Source organism: Ovis canadensis, chromosome 12 (genome assembly GCF_042477335.2).
Source record: "Ovis canadensis isolate MfBH-ARS-UI-01 breed Bighorn chromosome 12, ARS-UI_OviCan_v2, whole genome shotgun sequence".
In the NCBI taxonomy this organism is placed as follows: Eukaryota; Metazoa; Chordata; class Mammalia; order Artiodactyla; family Bovidae; genus Ovis; species Ovis canadensis.
Window position 1 is genome coordinate 43,106,180 of NC_091256.1, and position 13,195 is coordinate 43,119,374.

Below are 13,195 nucleotides of genomic sequence, written 5' to 3' on the forward strand. Positions count from 1 at the left end.
TATCTTTCACAGATGGTGTGGTAGGCAGAATGACTTCTTAAGATGTCTAGATCCTGGTCTACAGAACCTGTGAATATGCCATACTACATGGCAAAGGGACTTTCAGAAGTAAAGTTATAGACTTCAAGACAGATATTCCCCTGGAATACCCTCGTGGGTCCCCTCTAGCTGAGTCTCCTGCATTGCAGGCAGATTCTTCATCATCTCACCCAACAGGGAAGCCCTTAAGACAGATAGTCCCCTGGAATATCCTCGTGGGTCTCATCTACTTATAAAACCCCACAGAAGCAGAAAACTTCCTCTGGATGGATGTGGAATCAATGTGGCAGAGGGGAGGCCAGAGCTATCTAAAGTGTGACAAGGACTCAATGCATTACTGCCGATTTGAAGATGAAGGATGCAGGTGAGGAATCCAAGAGGCTTTAAGCATCTGAGAGGGGCCTGGCTGACACAACAGCAAGGAATGGGACCTCAGTCCTACAACTGCAGGCAACTGAATTTTCCTAACACTCTAACAGGCTTGGCAGCAGATTTGTCCCTGCAGTCTAGGCCAGCTGACAACCTGCTTTCAAACCTTGTGAGACCCAGAAGAGAGGAACCAGCCTACTCTACCTGAACATCTGACTTAAGCAAGTGTGAGAGAATAAATCTGCACTGTCATAAACCACTAAGTTTGGGGCAATTTGTTATTGTGGGGATATAAAACAAACATATAGAGGCACTGGATTCTTTTACATTCTAAACAACCCCCCTCCCCGCCCCCCGCCAAAAAAAGGAAGGAAAAAAAAAAAAAGCAGATACTGTTAGGGATAACATAAGAGGGCAGACTTATGACTGTCCCTTTTTTTTTTTTTTAAAGCTAGATCTGTGGGTCACTGTTTTTAGAACAAGTGGTAGGAAAGTCACTGGTCCAAAAAGCATACTTGGTACAAGAAAATTAAGACTAGTTTCTATTAACCAGTCCCTATTAATCAGGAATTAGTTCCTATTAATCAGATACTGACAATATTTTTGGAGGGATTATCTTCCAAGGAGTGACTAACACCTAAGTTCAAAGAATGAACCAGTTAAGAACATTTCTTCAGTGTAGTTCCACAGTGTTTAAAACAACCTCCCTCCCCCCGAAAAAAGCTATGCCATAGAACAATAATTGATATTTTTTCCTATCCTATTCCCCTTCTTGGTCACCCAATTCCAACAATAAAGCTAAAATCCTACAATAAACTAAGTAAAAGTACAGAAAACAAACAAACAAACCCAGAAACAGGCATCTGACACAGGAGAAGAGGGATCAGATGACTTTTTCATACCATTTAAGTAATGGCACCATTCCTAATAAAACTGCCTAGTTAAAATCCCATTCATTTAGCAAATATTACTTACAGAACAGCTTCTAGTGACAGGCCCTGTTCTAAACACTGGTGACAGTACAATGCTACCAAGTAGTTTCCCCTTCACGGATCACTGCCTTGCTGTGGCAAAGGGACCTGTGTTGCTCAATGAAGCTACGGGCCATGCCGAGCAGGGCCACCCAAGGTGGACGGGTCCTAATGAAGAATTCAGACAAAACGTAATCCACTGGAGGAGGGAGTGGCAAACCACTCCATTAGAACCTCATTAACTGTGTAAAAGGACAGAAAGATATGACACCGAAGGATGAGTCCCCCAGGTCTGAAGGTGTCCCACATGCTACTGGGCTACTAACAGCCCAGAGAGGAGGAAGCGGCTGGGCCACAGTGGAAACGACGCTCAGTTATGGATGTGTCTGGTGATGAAAACAAAAGCCTATGGTGCAAAGAATGGTATTGCACAGGAACCTGGAATGTTAGGTCCATGAATCAAGATAAATTGGACGTGGTCAAGCAGAGATGGTAAGAAAAAACATCGACATCTTTAGTTCACATCAGGGAACTAAAATGGATGGAAATGGGCGAATTTAATTCAGATGATCATTGTATCTACTACTGGGGCAAGAACCCCATAGAAGAAATGGAATAGCCCTTATAATCAACAAGAGGGTCCGAAATGCAGTGCTTGGGTGCCACCTCAAAAACAACAGAATGATCTTGGTTCATTCTCAGGACAAGCCACTCAACATTACAGCAACCCAAGTCTATGCCCCTGCCTCTGATGCCAAAGAAGCCGATCAGTTCTGTGAAGACTCAGAAGACCTCCTAAAACTAACACCAAAAAAGATGTTCTATTCAATGGGGATTGGAATGCAAAAGTGGGAAGTCAAAAGATATCTGAAATAACAGGCAAGTTTGGCTTTGGGGAACAAAATGAAGCAGTGGAGAAGGCGATGGCACCCTACTCCAGGACTCTTGCCTGGAAGGTCCCATGGACGGAGGAGCCTGGTGGGCTGCAGTCCATGGGGTCGCTGAGAGTTGGACATGACTGAGCGACTTCACTTTTCACTTTCATGCATTAGAGAAGGAAATGGCAACCCACTCCAGTGTTCTTGCCTGAAGAATCCCAGGGATGGGAGAGCCTGGTGGGCTGCCGTCTATGGGGTCGCACAGAGTCGGACACGACTGAAGCGACTTAGCAAAGGCTAACTGAATTTTGCCAAGAAAATGTATTGGTCATACAAAATACCCTTTTTCAACAACAGAGGAGACAACTTTACATATGGACATCACCAAATGGACAATACTGAAATCAATTTGATTATATTCTTTGTAGACAAAGATGGAGAAGCTGTATACAGTCAGCAAAAACAAGACCTGGAGCTGACTGTGGCTCAGATCATCAGTCATCAGCTTCTCATAGCAAAATTCAGGCCTAAAGAAAGCCGGGAAAACCACTAGGTCAGCCAGGTATGACTTAGATCACATCATCTATGAATATGCAGTGACGGTTGATGAATAGAGTCAAGGGATTAGATCTTGTAGACAGAGTGCCTGAAGAACTCTGGATGGAGGTCCGTAAGACCGTACAGGAGGCAGCAAACCAAACCATCCTAAAGAAAAAGAAAAGCAAGAAGGCACAGTGGTCATCTGAGAAGGCTTTACAGCCAAAGAAATAAGAGAAGTGAAAAGCAAGGGAGAAAGAGAAAGGTACACCCAACTAAACGCAGAGTTCCTAACAGCAGCACAGAGACAAGAAGGCCTTCTTCCATGAACAGTGCACAGAACTAGAAGAAAACAACAGGGGGAAAGACTAGAGAGCTCTTCAGGAAAACTGGAAATATCAAGGGAACACTGTGCCCAAAGATGGGCACAATAAAGGACATAAACGGTAGAGACCGTGTTTGTTTAATCTATACGCTGAGAAATGCCAGGCTAGATGAGTTACAAGCTGGAATCATAATAGGCGGGAGAAACATCAACAACCTCGATATGAAGAGGATACCACCCGAAAGGCAGAGAGCGAAGAGAATTAAAGAGCCTCTTGATGAGGATGAAGGAGGAGAGTGAAAGAGCCGGCTTAAAACTAAATATTAAGAAAACTAAGATCATGGCATCCGGCCCCATTACTGCACGGCAAATAGAAGGGGAAAAGGCGGAAGTAGCCACAGATTTCCTCTTGTGGGGCTCTAAAATCACTGTGGATGGTGACTGCAACCCTGAAATCAGAAGACATTTTCTTCCTGGCAGGAAAGCTATGACAAAGCTAGACAGTGTGTTAAAAAGCAGGGACATTACTCTGTTGACAAAGGTCAGTACGTCAAGGCAATGGCCTTCCCAGTGGTCAGGTAAGGTTGTAAGACTGGACCGTAAAGAAGGCTGAGGGCTGAAGAATTGATGCCTTTGAACTGTGGTGCTGGAGAACACGCCTGAGAGTCCCCTGGATGCAAGGAGATCAAACCAGTCAATCTTAAGAGAAACCAACCCTGAATACTCACTGGAAGGACTCATGCTGAAGCCGAAACTCCATTATTTTGGTCATCTGATGCAAAAAGCTGACACACTGGAAAAGTCTATGGTGCTGGGAAAGCTTGAGGGCAGGAGAAGAGGGCGTCAGAGGATGAGATAGCTGGATGGCATCACTGATGCAATGGACTTGAACTTGGGCAAACTTCAGGATATGGTGAGGGACAGAGAGGCCTGGCATGCTACAGTCCATGGGGTCGCAAAGAGTCGGACACGACTGGGCGACCGAACAACAATCAAGTAACTTGCAGGCTAGTGGGGTGGGCAGAATGATAAAGCATGCAGTTATTGAGACAGGTAGAAAGTACAACCAGGGCCCAGAAGTTAAGGCAAGTCTGATGAGTAAAGGCTAAGCTACAGTCGGAAGGAACAGGGGTTGTATTAATAGCTGAGCAACGCTGGAATTGGACACTCCACACAGAAGGATCAGCATGTGTAAAAGATACCAGTTACAGTATAGCCTATTTGGATAACTTAAAAATTTCATTGTGTGAGCATAAAGAGTGAATATTAGGTGGAGGGGTGGTAGCAGGGGACTGGTAGGAAAGGTTTTTTTAAATAGTCAGGTGCACCAATAAAGGCCTTAGTTATCAGACTTTATCTTACAGGTGAATTTTAAGCAGAGGAATGGCACCAATCATTTATGTTTCAGGAAGATTACTTTGGTCACAGAAGGAAAGATGGATTAAAATGAAGTAATATTTGAGACTGAAACTCATAAGAAGTCTATTACAGAAGCAGAGATAATGAGGGCCAGAACTTGAGAAGCAATAGTGGGAATGGGGATATAAGACAACTAATTTAAAGAATATTCAGAAAGTGAAATATGTGATAGACATCACAGGGAATCCCAGCTACCCCCCTACTCACAACTCACCACAAAGGCTGGAAAAGCCACACACCCTCCTTCTCAGCTTCATCACAGTCACTGTGAGCCAACTCTGGACAATCTCTCAGGAAAGGAAGGTGGGTCTGGCAACGTCTTTCCCTTCTATTATTAAAAGCAGAGGTGCATGTGGAGAAAGATCCTACCTACCTGTCTTCACAGCTCAGTGAATGAGGACAGTATGGCGCATGACAGTCATGTTCCAATGACGAGGGGACAACGCAGGAACAAAAGCCAACATGCCGAGGACAGCTGAGCGAAAAGATGAAAGAGTCTTGGTCCTTGCTGACTTGGCTGAGCTGCTCAACTAATACAGGGACTGTTTAATCTCTGGATTAAGGATCCTTCCAGTTTAAGCCACTGATCATCAAGCTCTCTCTGACTTCCAGATAAAATTAACCAAATTAAGAGACAGGAAGGGCTTGAAGAGTTTGTAATGGAAAGGAATTTAAGTTTTACTCCCAAGGTGTTCGCTTGGGAAACTGAGCAGAAGAAGGTGCTAGTTATCTAGATAAAATTACAACACAGGAAATGTGTGTGCACCCGCCCGCCAGAGCATATAGCAGGGAGGACTGGGTAGAGAAGAGGGGAGGGCCCTGAGGCCAGGAAAGGAGAAAGGGGAAAATGTTTGTTCCTGGATATGTTGATTTAAAGATACTTAGGTTAAAAGTATATTCAGGTGAGTCTGAAACTCCTTCAAGAAGACGGAATTAGATTTACAGATGTGCAGGAAGTCAGATCCTGTCATACCTGAATGGCCTCACACTCTTGGAGAAGTACAATGGGGTGAGGAGGATCAAAAGAATGGAGTCCAGACAAAAACTTCATCAGAAGACTCCTAGGAAGTGTCTATGACTCTGAAGATGTACAGATACTATTTAAAAATCGGGAAGAAAATTGTTTATAGAATGAAATCTACAAACATCATCATATTACTGCATATTTTTGGTTTCTAAAAATTCATTTAGCAGCACAAAATCTGAATCTATGACAAAGGAAGACCTTGTGCACAAGTGACTATGCCAGAGACTGGCCCAGCAATTGAAACTAACTTGAATCACTTGCTTTACTATGTATACCAGTAAATTAGCAGTATGTGAATAACCTCATTCCCAAAATACATGTGACAGAGTTATGGAAAAGAAATGATCAGCAGCTCCCAATCTACTGAAGAGGAAAAACACAGTCAACTAGAGCAGGCAACAGTCTCACAGAGAAAGAGGAACAAGGATACACCGCAAGAGGTCCCTATGAACAGTGGCTGTAAGCACAAACCAAAGGCTGATTTTCATGCTTACAAAGTCTAGACTAGATAGACAGCTGATATACCAGGCCTGTACCGACAGACCACAGCAATCCTCATCAAAGGCATTTATGATGACTAGGAAGTACTACCAAAGATAAAAGGAATTTGCCCTTGACATCAAGCAAAGATGCTTCAAAAACCAAAACTGACTTGAGAAAAAATGAGCATAATAGCTACAAATTTATACCTCAATCCACTGGTCTTGATTCTAAAACATAACTCCGACCACACTGCTCCTCACCTTGAAAACTTTAAATGGTTCCCCCTGTTTCACAGACCATCCTCTCAGTCCCAAATAAAAATTCTAGCCAAACTGGAAGTTTTGTCCCCTTTCATGCCTCCTACACTCTAGCTACACTGGATTTTCCAAATCCAACCTGTGCTGTCCTCCTCCGGCCAGTCTGTTCGTGCTGACTATTCCTTGCCTGCAGAAACCCTCCATTCTTCAGGGTTTTCCCCCTTTACTTTTCAGCATTCCATGATCCTACAAGAGCACTGTCTTCTTGGCATCTTGTTCTGCTCTTATCAAAACCATGGCATTGTTCTGAATTGTTACCACTGGTGTACCTCCCCTATGAAACTCTAAATTCCTTACAGAAGAAAGCATAATTCATTCATTTTTGTGACTTTTACAGGGTCCTAACTAAATAACTGTAGGTTGCTGAGTTAGTGACATAAGACACTTACTTACAGACCAAAAGCCCCTCAGGAGAGCAAACAAACTCTGTTTATTAGAAGTCTAGTAACTCAGCTATTTGCCATTTCCGATAAACATTCACATGCTCCTCCTGTTGACAGGAAAAAGCAATATATAAGAAATAAACACAGAACTATTCAGTAGAAAAAATAATGAAACAGACTGTGGTCTAGAAATTCTAGATCCTATTTGTAGCTCTCTGGGCAGGTACTTGGCCTTTTGGCTAAGATCAAGTGGTAGCTCAGACGGAAAGTGTCTGTCTACAATGCGGGAGACCTGGGTTCGATCCCTGGGTCGGGAAGTTCCCTGGAGAAGGAAACGGCAACCCACTCCAGTACTCCTGCCTGGAAAATCCCATGGACGGAGGAGCCTGGTGTCCATGGGGTCGCAAAGAGTTGGACACGACTGAGTGACTTTACTTTTTTTACTTACTTTTCTGGGCAGGTACCCTTTTCTCTATTTACTTTGCAACTACCTACGTCACAAAAGCTATATGAAGAATAATATCTCTGTTATCTAGTTAACATTTTAAAGATCTTTCAGAACACTCCTCCCTTCAAAACATACTGGTTTGAGAATCATCTCTAGCTTTTCCTACGTTTACCACATAGCAATGATTTCTGTTATTCATAGACTACCTAAAGTGTAAAGAAGCCCATTATAAGCCAAGCAGTGTATCTCCAGTTTTATTTAAAAAAGCAAAATGTTCTCTTCCTCTACTTTCACAGATTTCTTTTAGGCAATGAAACTGGCCCTCTGGCCACTGCATAATCCTGATTTATAAAGGGGTTTAACAACCTAGAAGAAAATGTATACTGTGCTCTCAAGAACAGAATATATTTTGAGGGATGGTGTGTAACAATCTGCATGAATAAATAAAAAACCAAATTCAGATCACTCAAGGGGGACTGGGTAGAAAGAGTAAAAGGGCAATAAAATTCTTGAAAAATCAAGGCTTCCACAGCTAGCCACAAAAAGTTTACATCTAGAGAATTATTTCTTAACCAGTGACACAGGCCAAAGACTTTACAAAGTACCCCGCTCTTTTAAAATCTCTGGTTCTGATTATTCCTCTCTGGAACTTTCTCCCATCATACTCCATTTTTCTCAGCATGCGAATCTATCTCCTTTCACCTCCAAGTTTATATGCAAACTCAGCGGAGTACCCTCCTCAGGTCCCAAGCAGTCTCTATGGCCTTCTCACATTAATTCCCAGATTGAGGCATAGGAATTCCTTCCTACCCAAGAGGTTACAGTGTAAATGTAAAAACTTAAAAACAATACAGGGGAACACAAAGTTTAGATCGGTGAGTGAGAACCAAGACTCCTAACCTCCCGTATTCTGGCTCTTCTTCATCTTTAAGCCAACAAAAACAACGCTGGGGACTTTTTCACTTGTCAATCCACTTACGAAATTTTAAACATCTTAAGTGGAGGTGACCTCTTATAAAGCAAAAACTAATCAACCGAAAAGAAACAAACCCAAGCATCCATCTAACTGCAACGGCAACTGTGTACCAGTTATTCCAATGGCGATAATAACGCAAACCAACGTTTTGACTCATTTCTGAGTGCTCGCAGTACTCCAAAAGTTAGATGACACAACAAACCCGTTCTTCTCTGCCTCTCCCGCGGCCACGTCAGATACCTGTTGCATCACCTGGTAAGAGGTCTCCACAATCTAGGAAAGGCGTACCGCCGTGAACCCCTAAATAATTCAGCTGGGCTATTTTCTGGATAAATGTTAGCCTCATTCATTTTAATGCGGTTGCCTTGGAGGCTAGGCTGTGTCGGCTCCTGTTCACCTTTAAAGAGACTCTGGCACTGGCGTCGACAAGCGGTGACTTTCTCGACTCGGAGGGGCTTGGGAGTTTTTGAAGACGGGCTGCTTCGGCAGAGCGGGCAACTGGGGTGGGAGAAGCGGGGTTGCCCCGGAGTTCCGGTGATGGAGTGGGAAGTCCGACCCTCGACCCAAGCTTCGCGGAAAGGACACTGCTCGTCGGCCAGAAGGTCGGGCCCAGCCCAGGGTCCGGGCCAAGTCGGGGCACGAGGGAGGTTCGAGGCGAACCGAGTCTTGGCGAAAGCCCCGGGGCAGACCGGGAAAAGCTAACAAGCGCGTAGACGTTTGCAGGGATTAAAAAAAATAATCGTCCCCTCCCCCAACCCCGGTGAACCAAGCGGGAGGCGGCGACGCCAGGCTGGAAACGCGAGGGGCCGGGTCCGAACCCACCGGCGAGAGAAGCCGGCCGGGGCCGGGGTCGGGCGCCGGCGCCGTACTCACCATGTCGTACACGTTGAGCACCACTAACTGGTTAGCCCCCATCCTCCTCCCGGCGGCCGCCGCCTCGCGCTCCAGCCGCTCCGTTCCGCGGGGCCGAAGCCGTTGTCACCCACGCGGACGCCTCAGGGGGCCGGAGCCGGGCCCTAAGCGCACAGCCCGGCCGGCGGGAGCCAGGGCGGAAGCATCGGGAAGCTAGTCGCTCCCGGGCGCCGCCGACAGGACCCTCTGCGCCTACCGGGCCGGACCGCTGGCGGCCCGCTCCGGCTCAAGCGCCTCCCCCGGCGGCAGACACGTGGGGGAAGGCGGGGCCCGAGCAAGGGGCGGGCGCCGGGCTCCTGGGGGGCGGGGCCGGCCGGGGCTGGGCCCGCCTGCGCTCTAGCCTCCACTGCCGCACTCGCACCTAAGATGGCGCAACCTTGGTGCTTTTCCGCCAGGGAGGAGCGTGTTCCCAGAAAGACTACAATTCCCAGCATGCAATGAGGAAGCGCAGAGGCGGAGTCTCAACTGCGGTCCTTCCTTGCGGTGCGTTTCCAGCTGTCGACTACAGTTCCCAGCATGCTGCGGGGACCGGGTCCTGCTGGCCAGGCCTAGCCCGACTACAGCTCCCAGCATGCAGTGCTTGCAGTGTGCGCTCTAGCCTTGCCGTCCGTCCTTGTGGGCCCTGAGGTTGTTCTTCTGCTGCTTATATCCGTTACTGTTGCAATTGGTTTCTGTCTCGTTGAGCTCGATGAAGCCTTACGAATGTGGCAAAAGACCACATTGATGACCCTGTTTTCCAAGTCCCTCCTCACTATTATTTTTTATTTTGCAAGGGGAGAAAAATAGAGGAAGGTGGGTTACTGGCAGGAAGGGGTCTAACATGCATCCAGTTAATTCTCACTGTGGAATTTTACATTTAATGAAACTATCCTGCTGAAATGGGAAGACAGCACAGTGCTCATGGATTAGCACAACCCTGGGAAACAGTAGGTGCTTTTACATTCAATTCAAAAAATATTTGTTGTGTACCTGCCCTTTACCAGGCAGTGATGTAGGCCCTGGGGACTATGGTGTAAACAATAGGGAGGACGAGAAAAATATGCTTTGTAGAGAGTTCAAACAGGATGAAGTGATTGAGAGTAACCTCATATTGGATGCAGTGGGAAGGTCTCCGTAAGCTCGGGAGGTTTAAGCTCAGAGTTGAGTTCATTTCAGTTGCTCAGTCCTGTCCAACTCTGCGACCCTGTGGACTGCAGCAAGCCAGGCTTCCCTTCCTGTCCATCACCAACTCCCGCAGCTTACTCAAACTCCTGTCCATCCAGTCGGTGATGCCATCCAACTAGCTCATCATCTGTCCGGTTTTCCTCCCACCTTTAATCTTTCCCAGCATCAGGGGCTTTTCCAGTGAGTCAGTTCTTCACATCAGGTAGCCAAAGTATTGGAGCTTCAGCTTCAGTATCAGTCCTTCCAGTCAATATTCAGGACTGATTTCCTTTAGGATTGACTGGATCTCCTTGCAGTCCAAGGAATTCTTAAGCGTCTTCTCCAACACCACAGTTCAAAAACACCAATTCTTGGGCACTCAGCTTTCTTTATAGTCCAACTCTCACATCCATACATGGCTACTGGAAAAACCATAGCTTTGACCGGACTGACCTTTATCGGCAAAGTAATGTCTCTCCTTTTTAATGTGCTGCCTAGGTTGGTCATAGTTTTTCTTCCAAGGAGCAAGCATTTTTAAATTTGATGGCTGCAGTCACCACCTGCAATAATTCTGGAGCCACCCCCCACCCCCAACAAAAAGAGTCTCTCACTGTTTCAATTATTTCTCCATCTATTTCCCATGAAGTGATGGGACCAGATGCCATGATCTTCGTTTTCTGAATGTTGAGCTTTAAGCCAACTTTTTCACTCTCCACTTTCACTTTCATCAAGAGGCTCTTTAGTTGTTCTTCACTTTCTGCCATAAGGGTGGTGTCATCTCCATATCTGAGGTTATTAATATTTCTCCGGGCAATGTTCATTCCAGCTTGTGCTTCATCCAGCCTGGCGTTTCACATGATGTACTCTGCATATAAATTGAATAAACAGGGTGACAATATGCAGCCTTGATGTACTCCTTTCCCTATTTGGAATCAGTCTGTTGTTCCATGTCCAGTTCTAATTGTTGCTTCTTGACCTGTATACAGATTTCTCAGGAGGCAGGTCAGGTGGTCTGGTATTCCCATCTCTTTCAGAATTTTTCTACAGTTTGTTGTGATCCACACAGTCAAAGGCTTTGGCATAGTCAATGAAGCAGATGTTTTTCTGGAACTCTCGTGCTTTCTCAATGATCCAACAGATGTTGGTAATTTGATTTCTGGTTCTTCTGCCTTTTCTAAATCCAGCTTGAACATCTGGAAGTTCATGGTTCACGTACTGTTGAAGCCTGGCTTGGAGAATTTTGAGCATTACTTTGCAAGCGTGTGAGATGAATGAAATTGTGTGGTAGTTTGAACATTCTTTGGCATTGCCTTTCTTTGGGATTGGAATGAAAACTGACCTTTTCCAGTCCTGTGGCCACTGCTGAGTTTTCCAGATTTGCTGGCATATTGAGTGCAGCACTTGAACAGCATCATCTTTTAGGGTTTGAAATAGCTCAACTGGAATTCCATCACATCCGTTACCTTTGTTTGTAGTGATGCTTCCTAAAGCCCAATTGACTTCACATTCCAGGATGTCTGGCTCTAGGTGGATGAACACACCATTGTGGTTATTTGGGACATGAAGATCTTTTTTGTATAGTTCTTCTGTGTATTCTTGCCACCTCTTCTTAATGCCTTCTGTTTCTGTTAGGTCCATACCATTTCTGTCCTTTATTATGCCCATCTTTGCATGAAATGTTCCCTTGGTATCTCTCATTTTCTTGAAGAGATCTCTTGTCTTTCCCATTCTATTGTTTTCCTCTATTTCTTTGCATTGATCACTGAGGAAGGCTTTCATATCTGTTCTTGCTATTCTTTGGAACTCTGCATTCAAATGGGTATATTTTTCCTTTTCTCCTTTGCCTTTCACGTCTCTTTTTTTCTCAGCTATTTGTAAGGCCTCCTCAGACAACCATATTGCCTTTTTGCATTTCTTTTTCTTGGGGATGGTCTTGATCTCTGCCTCCTGTACAATATCATGAACCTCCATCCACAGTTTTTCAGGCACTCTATCAGATCTAATCCCTTGAATCTATTTGTCGCTTCTACTGTATAATCATAAGAGATTTGATTTAGGTCATACCTGAATGGTCTGGTGGTTTTCCCTGCTGCTGCTGCTAAGTTGCTTCCGTTGTGTCTGACTCTGTGTGACCCCATAGACGGCAGCGCACCAGGCTCTGCCATCCCTGGGATTCTCCAGGCATGAACACTGGAGTGGGTTGCCATTTCCTTCTCCAATTTCGGCAATAAGGAGTTCATGATCTCAGCCACAGTCAACTCCCAGTCTTGTTTTTGCTGACTGTATAGAAATTCTCCGTCTTTGGCTGCAAAGAATATAATCAATCTGATTTCGTTATTGACCATCTGGACATCACCATGGTCAATACCAAAATCAGATTGATTAAGCTCAGATCTGAATGACAAAAAATCAACCCTACAAATATCAGGAGACAAAGGGAACAGCAAAGCTAATTGTTTCAACCAATTAGGAAGCTATTCCACAAGTGCATGCCAAAAGGTGGCTTGGATATTGGCGTAGTGAGGAACATCTAAGAAATTAATTTTGAATATTTTGGAAGTAGAATCTACAGGACCTGCTAATGGACTGGATATTAAGTTTGTTAGAGAGAGACTACTCTAGGATAATTTCTAGGCTTTTGACTTCAAAAATTGTGTGGATGATGGTGCCATTTATAAGATATGATAATTGGGAACAGCAGGTGAGGAAGAGGGAAATTAAGACTTAAGGTTTGGTCATTTTAAGTTGGAGATGCCTTTTAGACATCCATGACGTCAAGTACCAAAGTACATTTGTATGTAAAAAGAGAAATTGATAATGTAGGAGAGGGGGGATTTCCATGGGTGAGGTAAGAAGGGGAAGAGATCCAATGCATAAAGGAGGGGTTGGCCTTTAGTCGGAGCGATGCTTTATCTGTACTAACAGCATATAAGGTGCATATGATGGTATGGAAGGTATAGAAGACAAA

At 45.0% G+C, this 13,195-nt stretch overlaps 1 protein-coding gene across 2 annotated transcripts in view; it reads right to left on the reverse strand.

The window, feature by feature from the left end:
* DESI2 (desumoylating isopeptidase 2) overlaps positions 1 to 9,487 on the reverse strand; it is a 45,086-nt gene extending 35,599 nt beyond the window's left edge. For both annotated transcript variants that reach the window (XR_011247666.1, XM_069545508.1), the window contains exon 1: positions 9,046 to 9,487. Coding sequence is in view for 1 of the 2 variants with exons in the window: in XM_069545508.1 (XP_069401609.1) it covers positions 9,046 to 9,087 (42 nt within the window). In the remaining variant the exon portion in view is untranslated. The remainder of the gene's footprint in view (positions 1 to 9,045) is intronic.
* Positions 9,488 to 13,195: the final 3,708 nt, after the last annotated feature.